The 13,653-nt window shown below is 34.2% G+C and overlaps 1 protein-coding gene across 1 annotated transcript in view; it reads left to right on the top strand.

Moving 5' to 3' along the window:
- Positions 1–13,453, top strand: part of LOC114327568 (E3 ubiquitin-protein ligase RNF13) — a 58,539-nt gene extending 45,086 nt beyond the window's left edge. The window contains exons 6-7 of the mRNA XM_050658085.1: positions 3,535–3,754; positions 12,761–13,453. Coding sequence (XP_050514042.1) covers positions 3,535–3,754; positions 12,761–13,010 — 470 coding nt within the window. The 3' untranslated portion in view covers positions 13,011–13,453. The remainder of the gene's footprint in view (positions 1–3,534; positions 3,755–12,760) is intronic.
- The last annotated feature ends 200 nt before the right edge of the window (positions 13,454–13,653 follow it).

Raw genomic sequence — 13,653 nt, 5'->3', positions numbered from 1 at the left:
GTCTTTGGAATTTTGACTAATTTTTCATGTCTTACTTTTTCATGTCTTACTTTTTCATGTCTTACTTTGTCAAATGCTTTCTCAAAATCAATGTAACAAACATGCACATCCACATTCATCTCCATGCATCTTTGAGCTAACAAATTAAAAGCAAATAAGTCTCTCTGGTTCCTAGTCCATTTCTGAAACCAAACTGACTATCATCTATTTCTTCTTCCAGTTTTTTATTTGTACGACCATGTGTTATTTTCAAGAATAATAATTTGAGAATGTGACTTATTAATGATATTGTTCTGTAATCACTGCAATCTTTAGCGTTTGTATTTTTAGGGATAGCACAAAAGGTGGAGAGTAACCATTGTTTTGGTATGTTTCCTGTTTTGTACATTGTATTAAACAAGTCTACGATAATGTCTAAGGTTTCATCATTTATGCATTTTAAGCTTTCTACTGGGATTTGGTCTCCACCTTCTGCTGTACCATTTTTGCTGTTTTTTAATGCTGATTTAATTTCTTTTAATATCTTTAAAACCATATCATCTTCTACTTCGTCTTCCATCTGCTCTGTTCTATTGTCTTTGAACAATTCATATATGTATTCTGTCCATCTCTTTAATTTTTCGTTAGTACTCAACACAAGTTTCCCATTTGTATCTTTTAGTATTCCCGGTTTTCTTTTTCTGTTGTTCTGAGTTAATTCTTTATATTTTTTATGTGTGTTAAAACTATCATGTCTTTTCTGGTGTTCTTCTATTTCTGCGCATTGTTCTTCTATACAGATAGCAAAATACTTATAATACAGAGTGAGTTTTATGTATTAGTCCAAGTAATGAAGCTTAAAATAGGACAAAACCTCGCAATTTTTACAGAATGGATCGATTTGCTTGAAAATTTGAGAGTAAGTAGTGGATAGTCCAAGGATCAAAATCTATATGATGCCGAAAGGCGCTTTTACCATGGGGGTGGTTGCCACCCTATGTCGGGGGTGAAAATTTTTGATTATATTTTGACCGCAAAAGTTGGTAAAAACATTCATTCTAAGCAAAAAATGTTCTATACGTATTTTTGATAAAATTAATAGTTTTCGATTTATTCGCTATCGAAAGTGTTAGTTTTATATTAAAAGAATTAATGTTTTTAATCAGTTTTCTGCAAATAACTCAAAAAGTTTTCGTTTTATCAAAACAACTTTGCTTAACAAAAATGTACCTTTTGAAAAAATAAACAAAACCGTTTTTTTTTTTAATTTTCTTTAAGACCAATAGTAATCGAGCTATACTTTATTATATGTTAGCTCTTCTTCGTCAAATGCTAAATATTGTAGTTTCAAAGTCAAAAGACGGGAAAACTATGCATTTTTCGAGGATAACTTGTTTAAACTAATTTGAAGTATTTAAAAATATCTATCTCCAGAAATAAAACAAAGTCTTTACCTCAAAAATTAAGTGGCTTATAATGAAAAGAATGTCAGACCCTATATTTTTCAGCGAAAAAGTGATTGAAAGCAAACCCCTAATCACCACTCTGAATAAAATTAGTCATTGACCTTATTTCGTCTTCTTTACTTATGTATTATTAATAGGTTTTAGAAGTTTAACTGGTTTAGAATGATTAGTTTTTAAAAAAATGGAGTCAAAAGCAAATATCGAATTTTTGAAGTGTGGTAAAAAATTTCCTTTTCTTCAGAATAGAAAGATTATCATCATAGATACGAAAAAATATTTAAATATGAAATTGTAGCCTATTTACTTCCCAAGAACTTGGTTTGCAAAAATATTTTCTACGGTAAAAATTGAGTGAGCTATTGACAATTAAATCTTGTAATAACATGCAAAAATCACCTTTACCAACCCTTTCAAAGTCACCACTTTTTGCGACTGAGGATTTTAAAAGAATTTCATATTAAAAGTCTTATAGATCTTGTAAAAACCTACAAAACTATTTTTTACCAAACTTTCTAAGATAAAAATTAAAAAGGTTACGGTTAAAAAATTAATATATTTTTTTGAGAAAAAAAAAAGAAATCCAATTGGAAGCATAATAATGTAAGTTAGCCTTGCTTTTAGCCATTGGCCTTATTCATTCTTCTTTATTTATGTATTATTAATAGATTCTAGAAGTTTGACTGGCTTAGAATGATTAGTTTTAAAAAAACTGGAGTTAAAAGCGAATAACGACTTTTTGTAGTTTGGCAAAAAATGCCATTTTCTTCAGAATAGAAACATTAGCATCAGATATATGAAAAAATGTTTTTATATGAAATTGTAGGTTATTTAATTCCCAAGAACTTGGTTTGAAAAAATTTTTTCTACGGCAAAAATTGAGTGAATGGTAAATGAGTATAATATCAAAAAACATTGATTTTTTCTGTATAAAACTAACACTTTCGATAGCGAATAAATCGAAAAGTATTAATTTTATCAAAAAAATGTATAGACCATTTTTTGCTTAGAATGAATATTTTTATCAACTTTTGCAGTCAAAATATAATAAAAAATTTCCACCCCTAAGATGGGGTGGCAACCGCCCCCATGGTAAAAGCGCCTTTCGGCATCATATAGATTTTGATCCTTGAACTATCCACTACTTATTTTTAAATTTTCAAGCAAATCGATCCATTCTGTAAAAATTGCGAGGTGAAATGCTTCGGTTCCTGGACTATATGGAACGCCTCAATTATCTCAGAAACGGCTTCTACGATTTTTATACATTTTGGTGTGCGTGTATGTGGTGGCGTCTTGTGAATGAGAAATACTGATTATTTTTCATGCAATGTTCCCTATATCTTTGGGGTGTAGTTCTACATTTACATTATCTTCGTTGAAGTTAAAATAATACATTTAGATGAATAAACTCGTTTAATTTGAATAATCTTCAATAATTTATATCGAAATAATATCATAACAAGGTCTACTGTTAATAAATGAATAAATAGTTTAGCGAAACTGGTGCAGTATAAGATTTATCCAAATCATGGCGCACAAAACATACAGCAGCTGAAAACAAACTCATGTTAGAGATATGTCAATATTTGAGTAGTAGAAAAATTAGGAATTTTAGAAAACCAGCAAAGGCGATTACAGCAGATTCTCGAAATGTGCGTTTACTTCAATACAACAAGCCATGCGATTTTTAAAACTTTACAATACATTTGCAACATCCCTGATTGCTCAACTCTTTTTATCTCTGAGATAGTTCTATCTTTTAGTTACTGAATATTGACAAGTTTTGTTTTATGAATAATGTTTTTTAAGTGACCCCACAAGAAATAGTGTAAAGGATTCATGCCGGGTGATCGCGGGTGTTATTCGATAAAAACACGTCTTCCAATTCATCTTCTGGGCAACACATTATTTATGTATTGCCTCATATCACACTCGCATAGTGAAGTGGAGCACAATCTCATTGCAGCCAAATATTGTCGTTTGGGATATTCGAGGTGTCGCATACAAATCCCCAGAACTGACTCGAATATATTTGTTTTTATATAAGAGACCGCTTGATTTAGAGTTTTTTAATTTATTACTTTTCTAGCATACCATATGAACTGTATAGATCCATGGTTGACGAAAAATCGACGAGTATGTCCCATATGTAAACGTTGTATTTGGGGCAGCAAAGAAAGACGTTCGGAATCGGACAGTGACGATACAGATACTGACGATACTTCCCCGTTAATCAATCCTCGAAACAATACTACGCAGGGAGGCACTTTTCAAGAACAATCTGAAAATCCATTCCAAAGAGCTATTAGGTACGTATATTAAAAGATCATTGTTGTCATTATATTAAACTTGTCTTTCGTATACGCTTGCTTGATCGACTATGAAAAGGCATTTGACAGGGTTCAACACCAAAAGATGATTAACATTTTAAAAGAAGCAGAATTTGATGACCAAAGACACCAGAATAATTTCAGAACTCTACTGGAATCAGACCGCATATATGAAAATTAACGGAGAAGAAACAGATCACATAAAAATACTACGTGGAGTTAGACAGGGATGTATCCTATCGTCGTTGATATTTAATATGTACTCAGAGATAATTTTTAACAAGACTCTATACGGAGTATACGAAGGCATCCTTCTAAATGGAGAAAGAGTAAACAATATTAAATAAGCCGACGACAGCATGGTGATAGCAGATAGTTTAGAGGGACTTCAGAGGCTAATGGACAGAATCAACGAGTACAATCAACAGTACGGACTAAACATTAATACCCAAAAACGAAACAAATGATTATCAGCAAGGATAATATAAACGGGGCTCATCTATACATTAATGGAACGCAGATAGAGCGCGTAAAATAGTATTGCTACCTGGGAACTATTATAAATGATCAGTTTAGCAATGTACAGGAAATCATAGGAAAGGCAAGAGCAGCATGCGATTAAGGAGCTCGCCGTAACGAACTCGGCTCGTTCTCTGGTCGATTCTCGCACACAGATTTTGGGAACTTCTTTTTATTTGTCGAAGGACCAGCTGAATTCAGCACCTGCAATGAGTAATCTTTGCGAGGGATAAGGAGAGGATGATAGGTAATTAAAACACAATGTTTATAAAATAACAAAAAATAGGTATATTGAAGAGTTAAATTAATCGACGAATAAATGAGAAATAGCAGATTGATATTATAAGTTTAAATTACGAGTAAATGAGAGATAGCAGATTGATATTATAAGTTTAAATTATGAAAAACCCTAACATGAAGTAAAAACCACTTCTATGTAATTGGTATGTTTATTAAAATTTAAAAAAATCCCAATGGATTGAATAAAATGTGTCCAATTCAGAACGTTTTCAGAACTATCGGTCCATCATCAGTGAATCTACAATAAAATAAGTAATCCCACTATTAAAAATTGAAAGATGGTTGAAATTTTGAAAGTTAGAAAAGTGTGGTTATGACTACTTACTTGAATACTTGCTAAATAGCCCCAGAACCAAACAATGGTTGAATTTATAATTCGATTCACCTTATTTGAAAGTAATATTAAACAGGCTATCTTCCCGGAGGTTATATCTTTTAACATCGGCGTTTAGCCTGTTTAATATTACTTTCAAATAAGGTAAATCGAATTATAAATTCAACCATTGTTTATTTCTGGGGCTATTTAGCAAGTATTCAAGTAAGTAATCATAACCACACTTTTCTAACTTTCAAAATTTCAACCATCTTTCAATTTTTAATAGTGGGATTACTTATTTTATTGTAGATTCACTGATGATGGACCGATAGGTCTGAAAACGTTCTGAATTGGACACATTTTATTCAATCCATTGGGATTTTTTAAATTTTAATAAATATGCCAATTACATAGAAGTGGTTTTTACTTCATGTTAGAGTTTTTTAACTATATGGTATACAGCCAACCTAGGGAACTTCCCTTTTAGTTTATATTATGAGTTTGTGAGACAGTTATCCCGCATAGAGTTTTTGATAGAACAGCGAACCGTTTCCACGTAATGGCAACACCGCGAACTTGACGAGAGGTAAATGAGTAAGATGTAAATAGGATTATCGTTGTACTTACAGTTGATACAGCTGATATTATTTTACTATTTGGCACTATCACTTACTGCCTAGTTGATAAGGCCTCGGACATTAAATAACTTGTTATACTTGAGGTGAAAATAGACAAAAACTACATTATTTGGACCTTCTTAAATGCGGTGTGCATTCGACGATGGTTGAAAATAGGCAGACAGGTATGTTGGGCAACTTGCTACGTGGTTGGCGCGAAAATAGTTGGCGGGTATATGGATAAAAAACTAGTTTTGAAGGGACAGGTACTAGGTTCTAATATGTTGAAATATTGAAAATATTTGTTCACTGTAGAAATTTATGGGAAATTTATACAAGCGGTCTTTAACAAAATGGGCGTGATCTTCAAAAGCCACAAGATATCCCTAGATACAAAAATGAGACTTTTGAGACGTTATGTTTTCTCTGTATTATTGTACGGAGCGAAGGCATGGACGCTTACTGATACCACTATTTAAAAACTTAAAGCTTTTGAGATGTGGCTTTATAGAAGAATGCTGAGAAAATCATGGACAGCAAGGATGACGAACAAGGAAGTTCTAATAAGAATGAAGAAGGAACCGGAGATTGTGTTTACCATCACAGACATAAAATTGCAGTATTTGAGACACGTTATGAGAAATCAGCACCGTTACTCCCTGCTGCAGTCCATATTGCAAGGTAAAGTCAAAGGTAAGCGAGGATCCGGTAGAAGGAGAATATCATGGCTGCGGAATTTAAGAACATGGTTTAAGAAAACCTCAACGGAACTGTTTCGAGCCGCAGCGAGCAAGGTTATGATTGCCAATGTGATTTCCAACATCCGAAACGGGTAGGAACCAGAAAAAGAAGAAGTATATTTCTTTGTTCTCAAGCCAATTCACAGCAGAGAGAGGGATTAGACAAGGATGCGTCCTCTGGTGGTGCGAATCCAGCTGCCCGGTACAGTAGGGACAGAGGGGTAAATTTCATACAGCCAGTAGTTATTCTACATGATACATTTAATGCAGTGGTGACTTGTTGGACGTGTCTAGATATATTCCCACACGGGACAGGCTGCTGAGAAACACAACAGCTCTTGACTTTAAGATCTGTGGGTTTGCACGCCACTTGCTCCCTACAAGTTTCCGGAGGAAGGTTGTTCCTCGTAGTAACCTTTTGCCTTGTACTCCGACAGTGGGATTTATAATTTAGTGACCGTTCTAGTATGACTTAAAGATATTTGGGTCTGTCACCATGTTCTAAGTATTGCCCCTCCCAAGATATATTCAATTTTACATGTTGAGATAGAATTGTTGAGATAGTAGTCCAGGGTAATAAGGTTTTTTCCATGACACTTCAACAGCCAGGATATTGAAGCGTTTTTTCGACAGGTAATACCTATAAGAACAAATTGTAACCATTTCCTGCGTAGGATCTAGCGGCCATTTTTATTTATAGACAATTTAGAGTCAAAAACGGCGTTTTTTTCCTTTTTTTTTTTCAAATTAATGGAAAACAGTAAGACTTATGGTTTTCTTAGTAAAAATATCTTCGAGAGAATGGAAAAAGCTTTAAAATGGCGTATTACAAAGTTTAATACACTTATTTATTGTTAATATAATTGCGAAAAAAAGTCGAAATTAAAAAAAATAATTTCGCAATAACTATTGTAAAAATAAGTGTTCAGCTTTGAAATTTTTGTCAAATGAGGGTTCTTTGGTGCTGGTGCTTAATATGTGACAAAAATTTCAAAGCGATTTATTCAATTGTTTAAATTTTATTCAAATTGTTTATCCCAGAGAGCTTTTTTTGCAATAACATAAGTCAGAAAAAAAATTAATTTTAGAACCATCATTCTACAGGTGTCAAATGAAAGAGCATGAACTAAACTTTCAAGTTGCTTTAAAAAAAGTGAATAAAAAATGCATTTATTAGTAATAAATAATTACGCAACAGTATCGTCAAGTTTTCCTTATAAACTTTTTGAATAACTTTTTTCAAAAAAATCTATTTTTTACATAGCCACCTTTATTTTACAAGCCATGAAGAGAAAAAAGGCAACGTCGCAATTGATGACGTCGGTAGTCTGACTTTCAAACTACCGCTTTCGAAACTACGATTTTAAAGTACAAATTCTGGTAAAATTTATAGTATTTTTTGAGTCGAACAAGAAAATATTATTAATTAGAAGTTTGCACAAAATAATAATAAAAGTAATTCCTTGTAAGTAACGTTTATTATACAAAAAAACACCAATAACAAGAATATAAACGGGATTAATTTTTTTCGAATCCTAAGAAAACTAATAAGAATTTTTCAAAAATTTAAACGCAAAATGAAAGATTACGTTAGGACCGAGGGCCGAAAGTCCCTGAAAACTATGTTTATTTTAATAAGTTACAGGGGTGAAAAACTAAGAAAATTTAGTGTGATTTTTAGTTTCAAATATGTCATTAAAAAAACTTTTTATTCATTCTAAGGGACTTTCGGCCCTTGGTAATAAAGTAATATTTCATTCTGTGTTTAAATTTTTCAAAAATACTTATTAGTTTTCTCAGGATTCGAAAAAATGATTACATTTAAAATACAGGCGTCAAAATTTTGCATTTTGTTCCTTTCCACTTAAAGTTTGTGGTACTTATTTAGAAACACCCTGAATTGATAAAGAACAAATCTAGTTGTTAAACATAAGCGAATTACAATGTTCTTATAGGTATTACTTGTCGAAAAAACACTCAACTGGCTGTTGAAGTGTCACGAACAGGGTATATTTTAAGAGTACAGGGGAAAAACAAGGAATGTCACTTTTTCATGAATTTTAGTTTTTCTCGCCATGTGGTAGCAAAAACTGAGTACTATCGACTAGCCTATCGATTCAGGACCATAACCAGAAAGATCAGTCTATTTGAATTTTCTAAGAATTTGTATCCAGGCGAAGAGACATGATTGTCCGCACGCCACTGAACAAAATAAGGAATGTTAGCAGTTTTTTGGTGCATTATTAAATTAATAAGTTAATATAGATTAATATTATATTAAGATCTAAGAATATCCTAAGTAGTTTTGAGATATAAGAAATAAACCTTTATTAGTGTTTATCTCAATATGTATAAAATGTGACATTCCTTATTTTTCCCCTGTACTCTTCATTTTTGTCTTATTACTCTGGCCTCTGTACTCTGTAAGAACGCTTGCAACTGAAGATAAGCTCATTGAATTACAGGAAGAACTTAACTGCATAAAATGGGATGTACTGGGACTTTCCGAAATACGAAGAAAAGGAGAAAACCAATTAGTTTTAAAATCAGGGCATCTGCTACATTCCATTGGAGAAGACGATAAGGCAGTTGGCGGCGTAGGTTTTCTCGTCCACAAGAAACACCTAGATAAAATTATAAAAATAGATAGTGTAAGCTCAAGAGTTGTGTACCTCATACTAAAATTGAACAAGAGATGCTCTATTAAAATTATCCAAGTATATGCACCCACGACGAGTCATAGCGATGAAGAAATAGAAAACTTTTATGAAGATATAAATAGAGCTATGGAAAAAGATAAAACCCACCACCTAATCTTAATGGGCGATTTTAACGCTAAACTTGGATATAAAGAAGATAACGCAGAAGTGGCTATGGGCTCATTTGGATATGGTGAGCGAAATGATAGAGGAGGTATGCTACTAAATTTTTTGTTGCATCATCGGCTATACGTGATGAACACATTTTTCAAAAAGAACCAACAACGTAAGTGGACGTGGGCTAGTCCAGATGGCATAACAAAAAACGAAATTGATTTCATCATCACAAACAGAAAAAATATTATCCAAGATGTTACAGTAATCAATAAAATCACTGTTGGGAGTGACCATCGGTTGGTTAGAGCAAAAATATTGATCAACCTTAGACAAGAGAGGACAGCAATGATAACAGAGAGGCCTTCTAATAAATGGGAATCGATAGAAGATAGTGTAGCTTATCAGAATCTCATAACTTCAGAACTGAAAGAAGTAGAACATCTAAATGAAAATGCATTAGATATAGAGGTGACAAACATGCGAATAAACAGTGCGATTCGAAACGCTCATAGCAAATATAAGGAAAAAAGAAAAAACAAGATAGATAAACTTACTCAAGCTACTAAAGACCTTATAAACAAAAGAAGAGAATTGAAAAACAAATACACAGAAAATTTTGCAGCACTTAGACAGTTAAACAAAGATATCACAAAATCCATTCGAAAAGATGTCAGAAATTACAACACTGAACACATAACTCACGCCATTGATAAAAATAAGAGTTTAAAGGTACTGCGCCGACAAATGACTGAAGGATCGAAAAATATTTGTAAACTTGTAAATAAAAAAGGAGAAATAACAACAAATAAGGAAGATATTTTAAAAATTGCTCAAGATTTTTACTCAGAATTGTATAAGCGAGAAGAACTTCCAGATCCTGATCAAAGTCAAATACCAAAAGTTCAAAATGTAGGCTCAGAAGACATCCCAGACATCACAACAGAGGAAATAAAATCAGCTCTCTCGGAGATGAAAAACAATAAATCACCTGGAGAAGATGGGATAGTCATTGAACACATCAAAGAAGGAGGAGAAACGTTAATAAATGTGTTGAAAAAGATGTTCAATGTTTGTTTGACAAGAGGCGTAACCCCCTCTCAGTGGCATAATGCAATAATAACCATAATGCATAAAAAAGGTGACATTTCAGATCTGAAGAACTACAGACCTATTAGTTTGCTCTCCCATACATACAAACTATTCATGAAGATAATAACAAAACGGCTTGTGAACAAACTGGATAGTTACCAACCTTGTGAACAGGCTGGGTTCCGCTCCAGATACGGAACAAACGATCATCTACAAGTTATAAAAACGCTAATAGAAAAGTGCACAGAGTATAACAAGCCTATCTTTCTTATATTCGTGGATTATGAAAAGGCGTTCGATACTATAGATCATCATAAAATACTTCGAGCATTGGCGGACTGCCGCATTGACTACCGATATATCGCCTTGATTAAAAGTATCTACGAAACTGGTACAGCTTGTGTTCGACTTCATGAAGATACCAAGAAATTTAGAATAGAACGTGGAATTAGACAGGGTGATACTATCTCCCCGAAATTGTTTACAGCTGTTCTTGAATATATGTTCAAGCAAATGGAAGGAGAGGATAATATGGGAATCAATATAAACGGGGAGGATCTGAACCACCTAAGATTTGCCGATGACATCGTTTTAATATCTGATAGAGTTGATAAAGCCACAAAAATGCTGCACACGCTCTATAAAGTGTCAAAAACAATTGGTCTTAAAATTAACACCTCAAAGACAAAATTTATGACCAACCTTGTAGTCAGCGATAAAATTCAGATTGGGAGTCATAGCATCGACCAAGTAATAGCTTACAAATATCTAGGACATGAGATTCGCTTAGGCCGAGATAACCAGACAACTGAAATACAAAGAAGGATAGGTCTTACATGGGCTGCCTTCGGTAGATTAAATAACATTTTCAAGTCTAATATTCCAGTTTGTTTAAAAAGAAAGGTCTTTGACCAGTGTGTTTTGCCGGTTCTTACATATGGTGCAGAAACACTAACTCTGACAAAAAGAACAATAAATAAAATAAGAGTTACACAACGCGCTATGGAAAGATCAATGTTAGGTATTACCATCAGAGATAAAGTACCAAACCTAGAAATAAGAAGAAGAACAGGAGTCACGGAGGCAGTTGAAAGAATAGCCATGGCTAAATGGGCTTGGGCAGGACATGTTGCCAGACTGACGGATGACAGATGGACCAAAAAGATTCTGGAATGGCGACCAAGGCAGGAGGCATATCGAAGCAGAGGACGACCACCGACTAGATGGACGGATGATATCAAGCGCATCACCACAAATTGGATGCAAGAAGCTCAAGATAGAAATAGGTGGAAATTTTTACGGGAGGCCTACGTTCAGCAGTGGACAAATATAGGCTAGTTGATGACTCTGGCCTATAGGTTGTTGAGATAGAATGTACATTCGTCATACGTTCATTTTGGTTTCCATCCATCCAATGGCACTACAGCCCAAATCGAGCCTTGGCCTCCTTCAATAAGCTTCTCCAATCATTTCGATTTACCGCTGTTCTTTTCCATGAACGCGTTCCCAGAAAGTTCCTGGCATCCTCATCGACTTCGTCTTCCCATCTCTTTTTAGGTCTTCCAACAGGTCTTCTTCCCTGCATTCTTGCATTCAGCAGTTTTCTGGGGATTCTACTCTCATGCATGCGGACCACGTGCCCTGCCCACCGTAATCTCTGCAGTTTAGTGTGTTGTGCTAGAGTTGGTTCGCTATATTGCTCGTATATTTCTCCATTATACCTAATTCGCCAGTTGTTATTTTCACTTATTGGGCCCAGTATCCTACGTAATACTTTTCTTTCAAACACATCTAATGCATTGGCAGATTTTTGTGTCACCACCCATGTTTCGCAGCCATAACTTACTATGGGCCTGATTATTGTTTTATATACCCGGAGTTTTGTTTTCCGGTGTACGTCTCGCGATTTGAATATGTGGCCCATCGCAAAATAGGCTTTATTTGCCAGCACAAGCCTTCTATTTATTTCCGGTTCTTCTTCATTGCTTGCAACCAGATCCATTCCTAGGTACGTGAATCTATTCACATGTTCTATATCGTCAATAAAGTGTTGTTGCGCCGGTCTATTTGATCTGGTTTGTATGAGTAGTTTTGTTTTATTTGTGTTTATTGCTAGCCCTACTGCTTCTGCACTGTGTTTCAACTCAACGTAGGTTTCTTCCGCTGCATTCATTGTTCTGCTCATTATGTTTATATCATCCGCGTATGCTGCTAATTGGGTAGATTTATTTGTAAGTATGTTATTTCCGCTTACCGTCAACCGTCTAATTACATATTCAAGAACAAGATTAAAAAGCGTTGGAGCCAGTCCGTCGCCTTGTTTCAGTCCTTGCGTTATCGTAAACGCATCAGTGATCTGTCCTTGAATACATACTTGTGCTTCTGTTTCTGTCATTGTCATTTGCACTAGTCGTATTAATTTTGATGGTATGCCAAATTCTTCCAATATATTAGGTAGAATTGTTCTATCTATTGAATCATAGGCTTGTTTAAAATCTACAAAGAGATTGTAAAGTTCATTTTGGTTTGTTTTAGTAAAAATACGTATCTCTGTGTATATTAAATTATTCAAGTATACATTTGTTTAGGTCCATTTCTCAAACATCTGGAGCGGCTACGACGAACTTCGTGACGGCGTCCGGCCATCATAGCATCAACGGAGACTACCAAAGTCTTGACAGTAGTGCAGAAGTGACTACTAGCACCTCAACCTCAGAGACGTTCAATAGTGTTAGCGACATGCACAGCATCAATCCTTTCGATGAAGTGGATGTTACAGTTCTTCAAGCGGACGCTGTTAGTAATAATTCCAGTTTGGACGGTGTGGTTTACGCGTAACTGTTGGTTTTGGCGAGGTAGTAGCTGCGTACGGTGGTTTACGATTGAACATGATGTGTTTTGATAAACAACTAGAAGGGATTGCAGTTGTTCCAAGTCTTCATGCATGAAAAGTCATAGTGCTTCGTCGAAAAACAGCCGTTCGGGTCTCAGTAAGATATTATATGCTTAGGATTCATTATTTGTTTGCGTATGCCTATTTATACATACATGATACTTTGGAACAACGTGTCTTTCTATCTGATGCCAAAGAATTCATTCGGTATTTTTAAAAATTGGTTCTTATAACACTTATTTTGGACAAGGTGGATATTTAATGGTACATTTTATAGTGCAAATCCCAAACCACCAATAGTCCAGAAAGCCACTGCGCACCCGCTAGGAAAAATATTCTAATTCGTATTTTTTGCACAATCTTACTCAAAAAGGACTCCTTTTAACAAATTTGCATGTTGCCAGGACCAAAAGGTGGTCAAAAATTTTTTAAACGTTTTTTTTTTGTTTTTTTCCTAAAATTATTTTTTTGCATGAAAAAAAGTTTTTTTAGGTTTTTTGGATCATTCCAAACAGAAAAGGTCTTTAGTGACTTTTCTCTAAAAATGATAGTTTTTGACATATAAGCGATTAAAAATTGAAAAATTGC

Source organism: Diabrotica virgifera, chromosome 8 (assembly GCF_917563875.1).
Source record: "Diabrotica virgifera virgifera chromosome 8, PGI_DIABVI_V3a".
Classification (NCBI taxonomy): domain Eukaryota; kingdom Metazoa; phylum Arthropoda; class Insecta; order Coleoptera; family Chrysomelidae; genus Diabrotica; species Diabrotica virgifera.
This window is presented reverse-complemented; position numbering and strand designations above follow the sequence as displayed.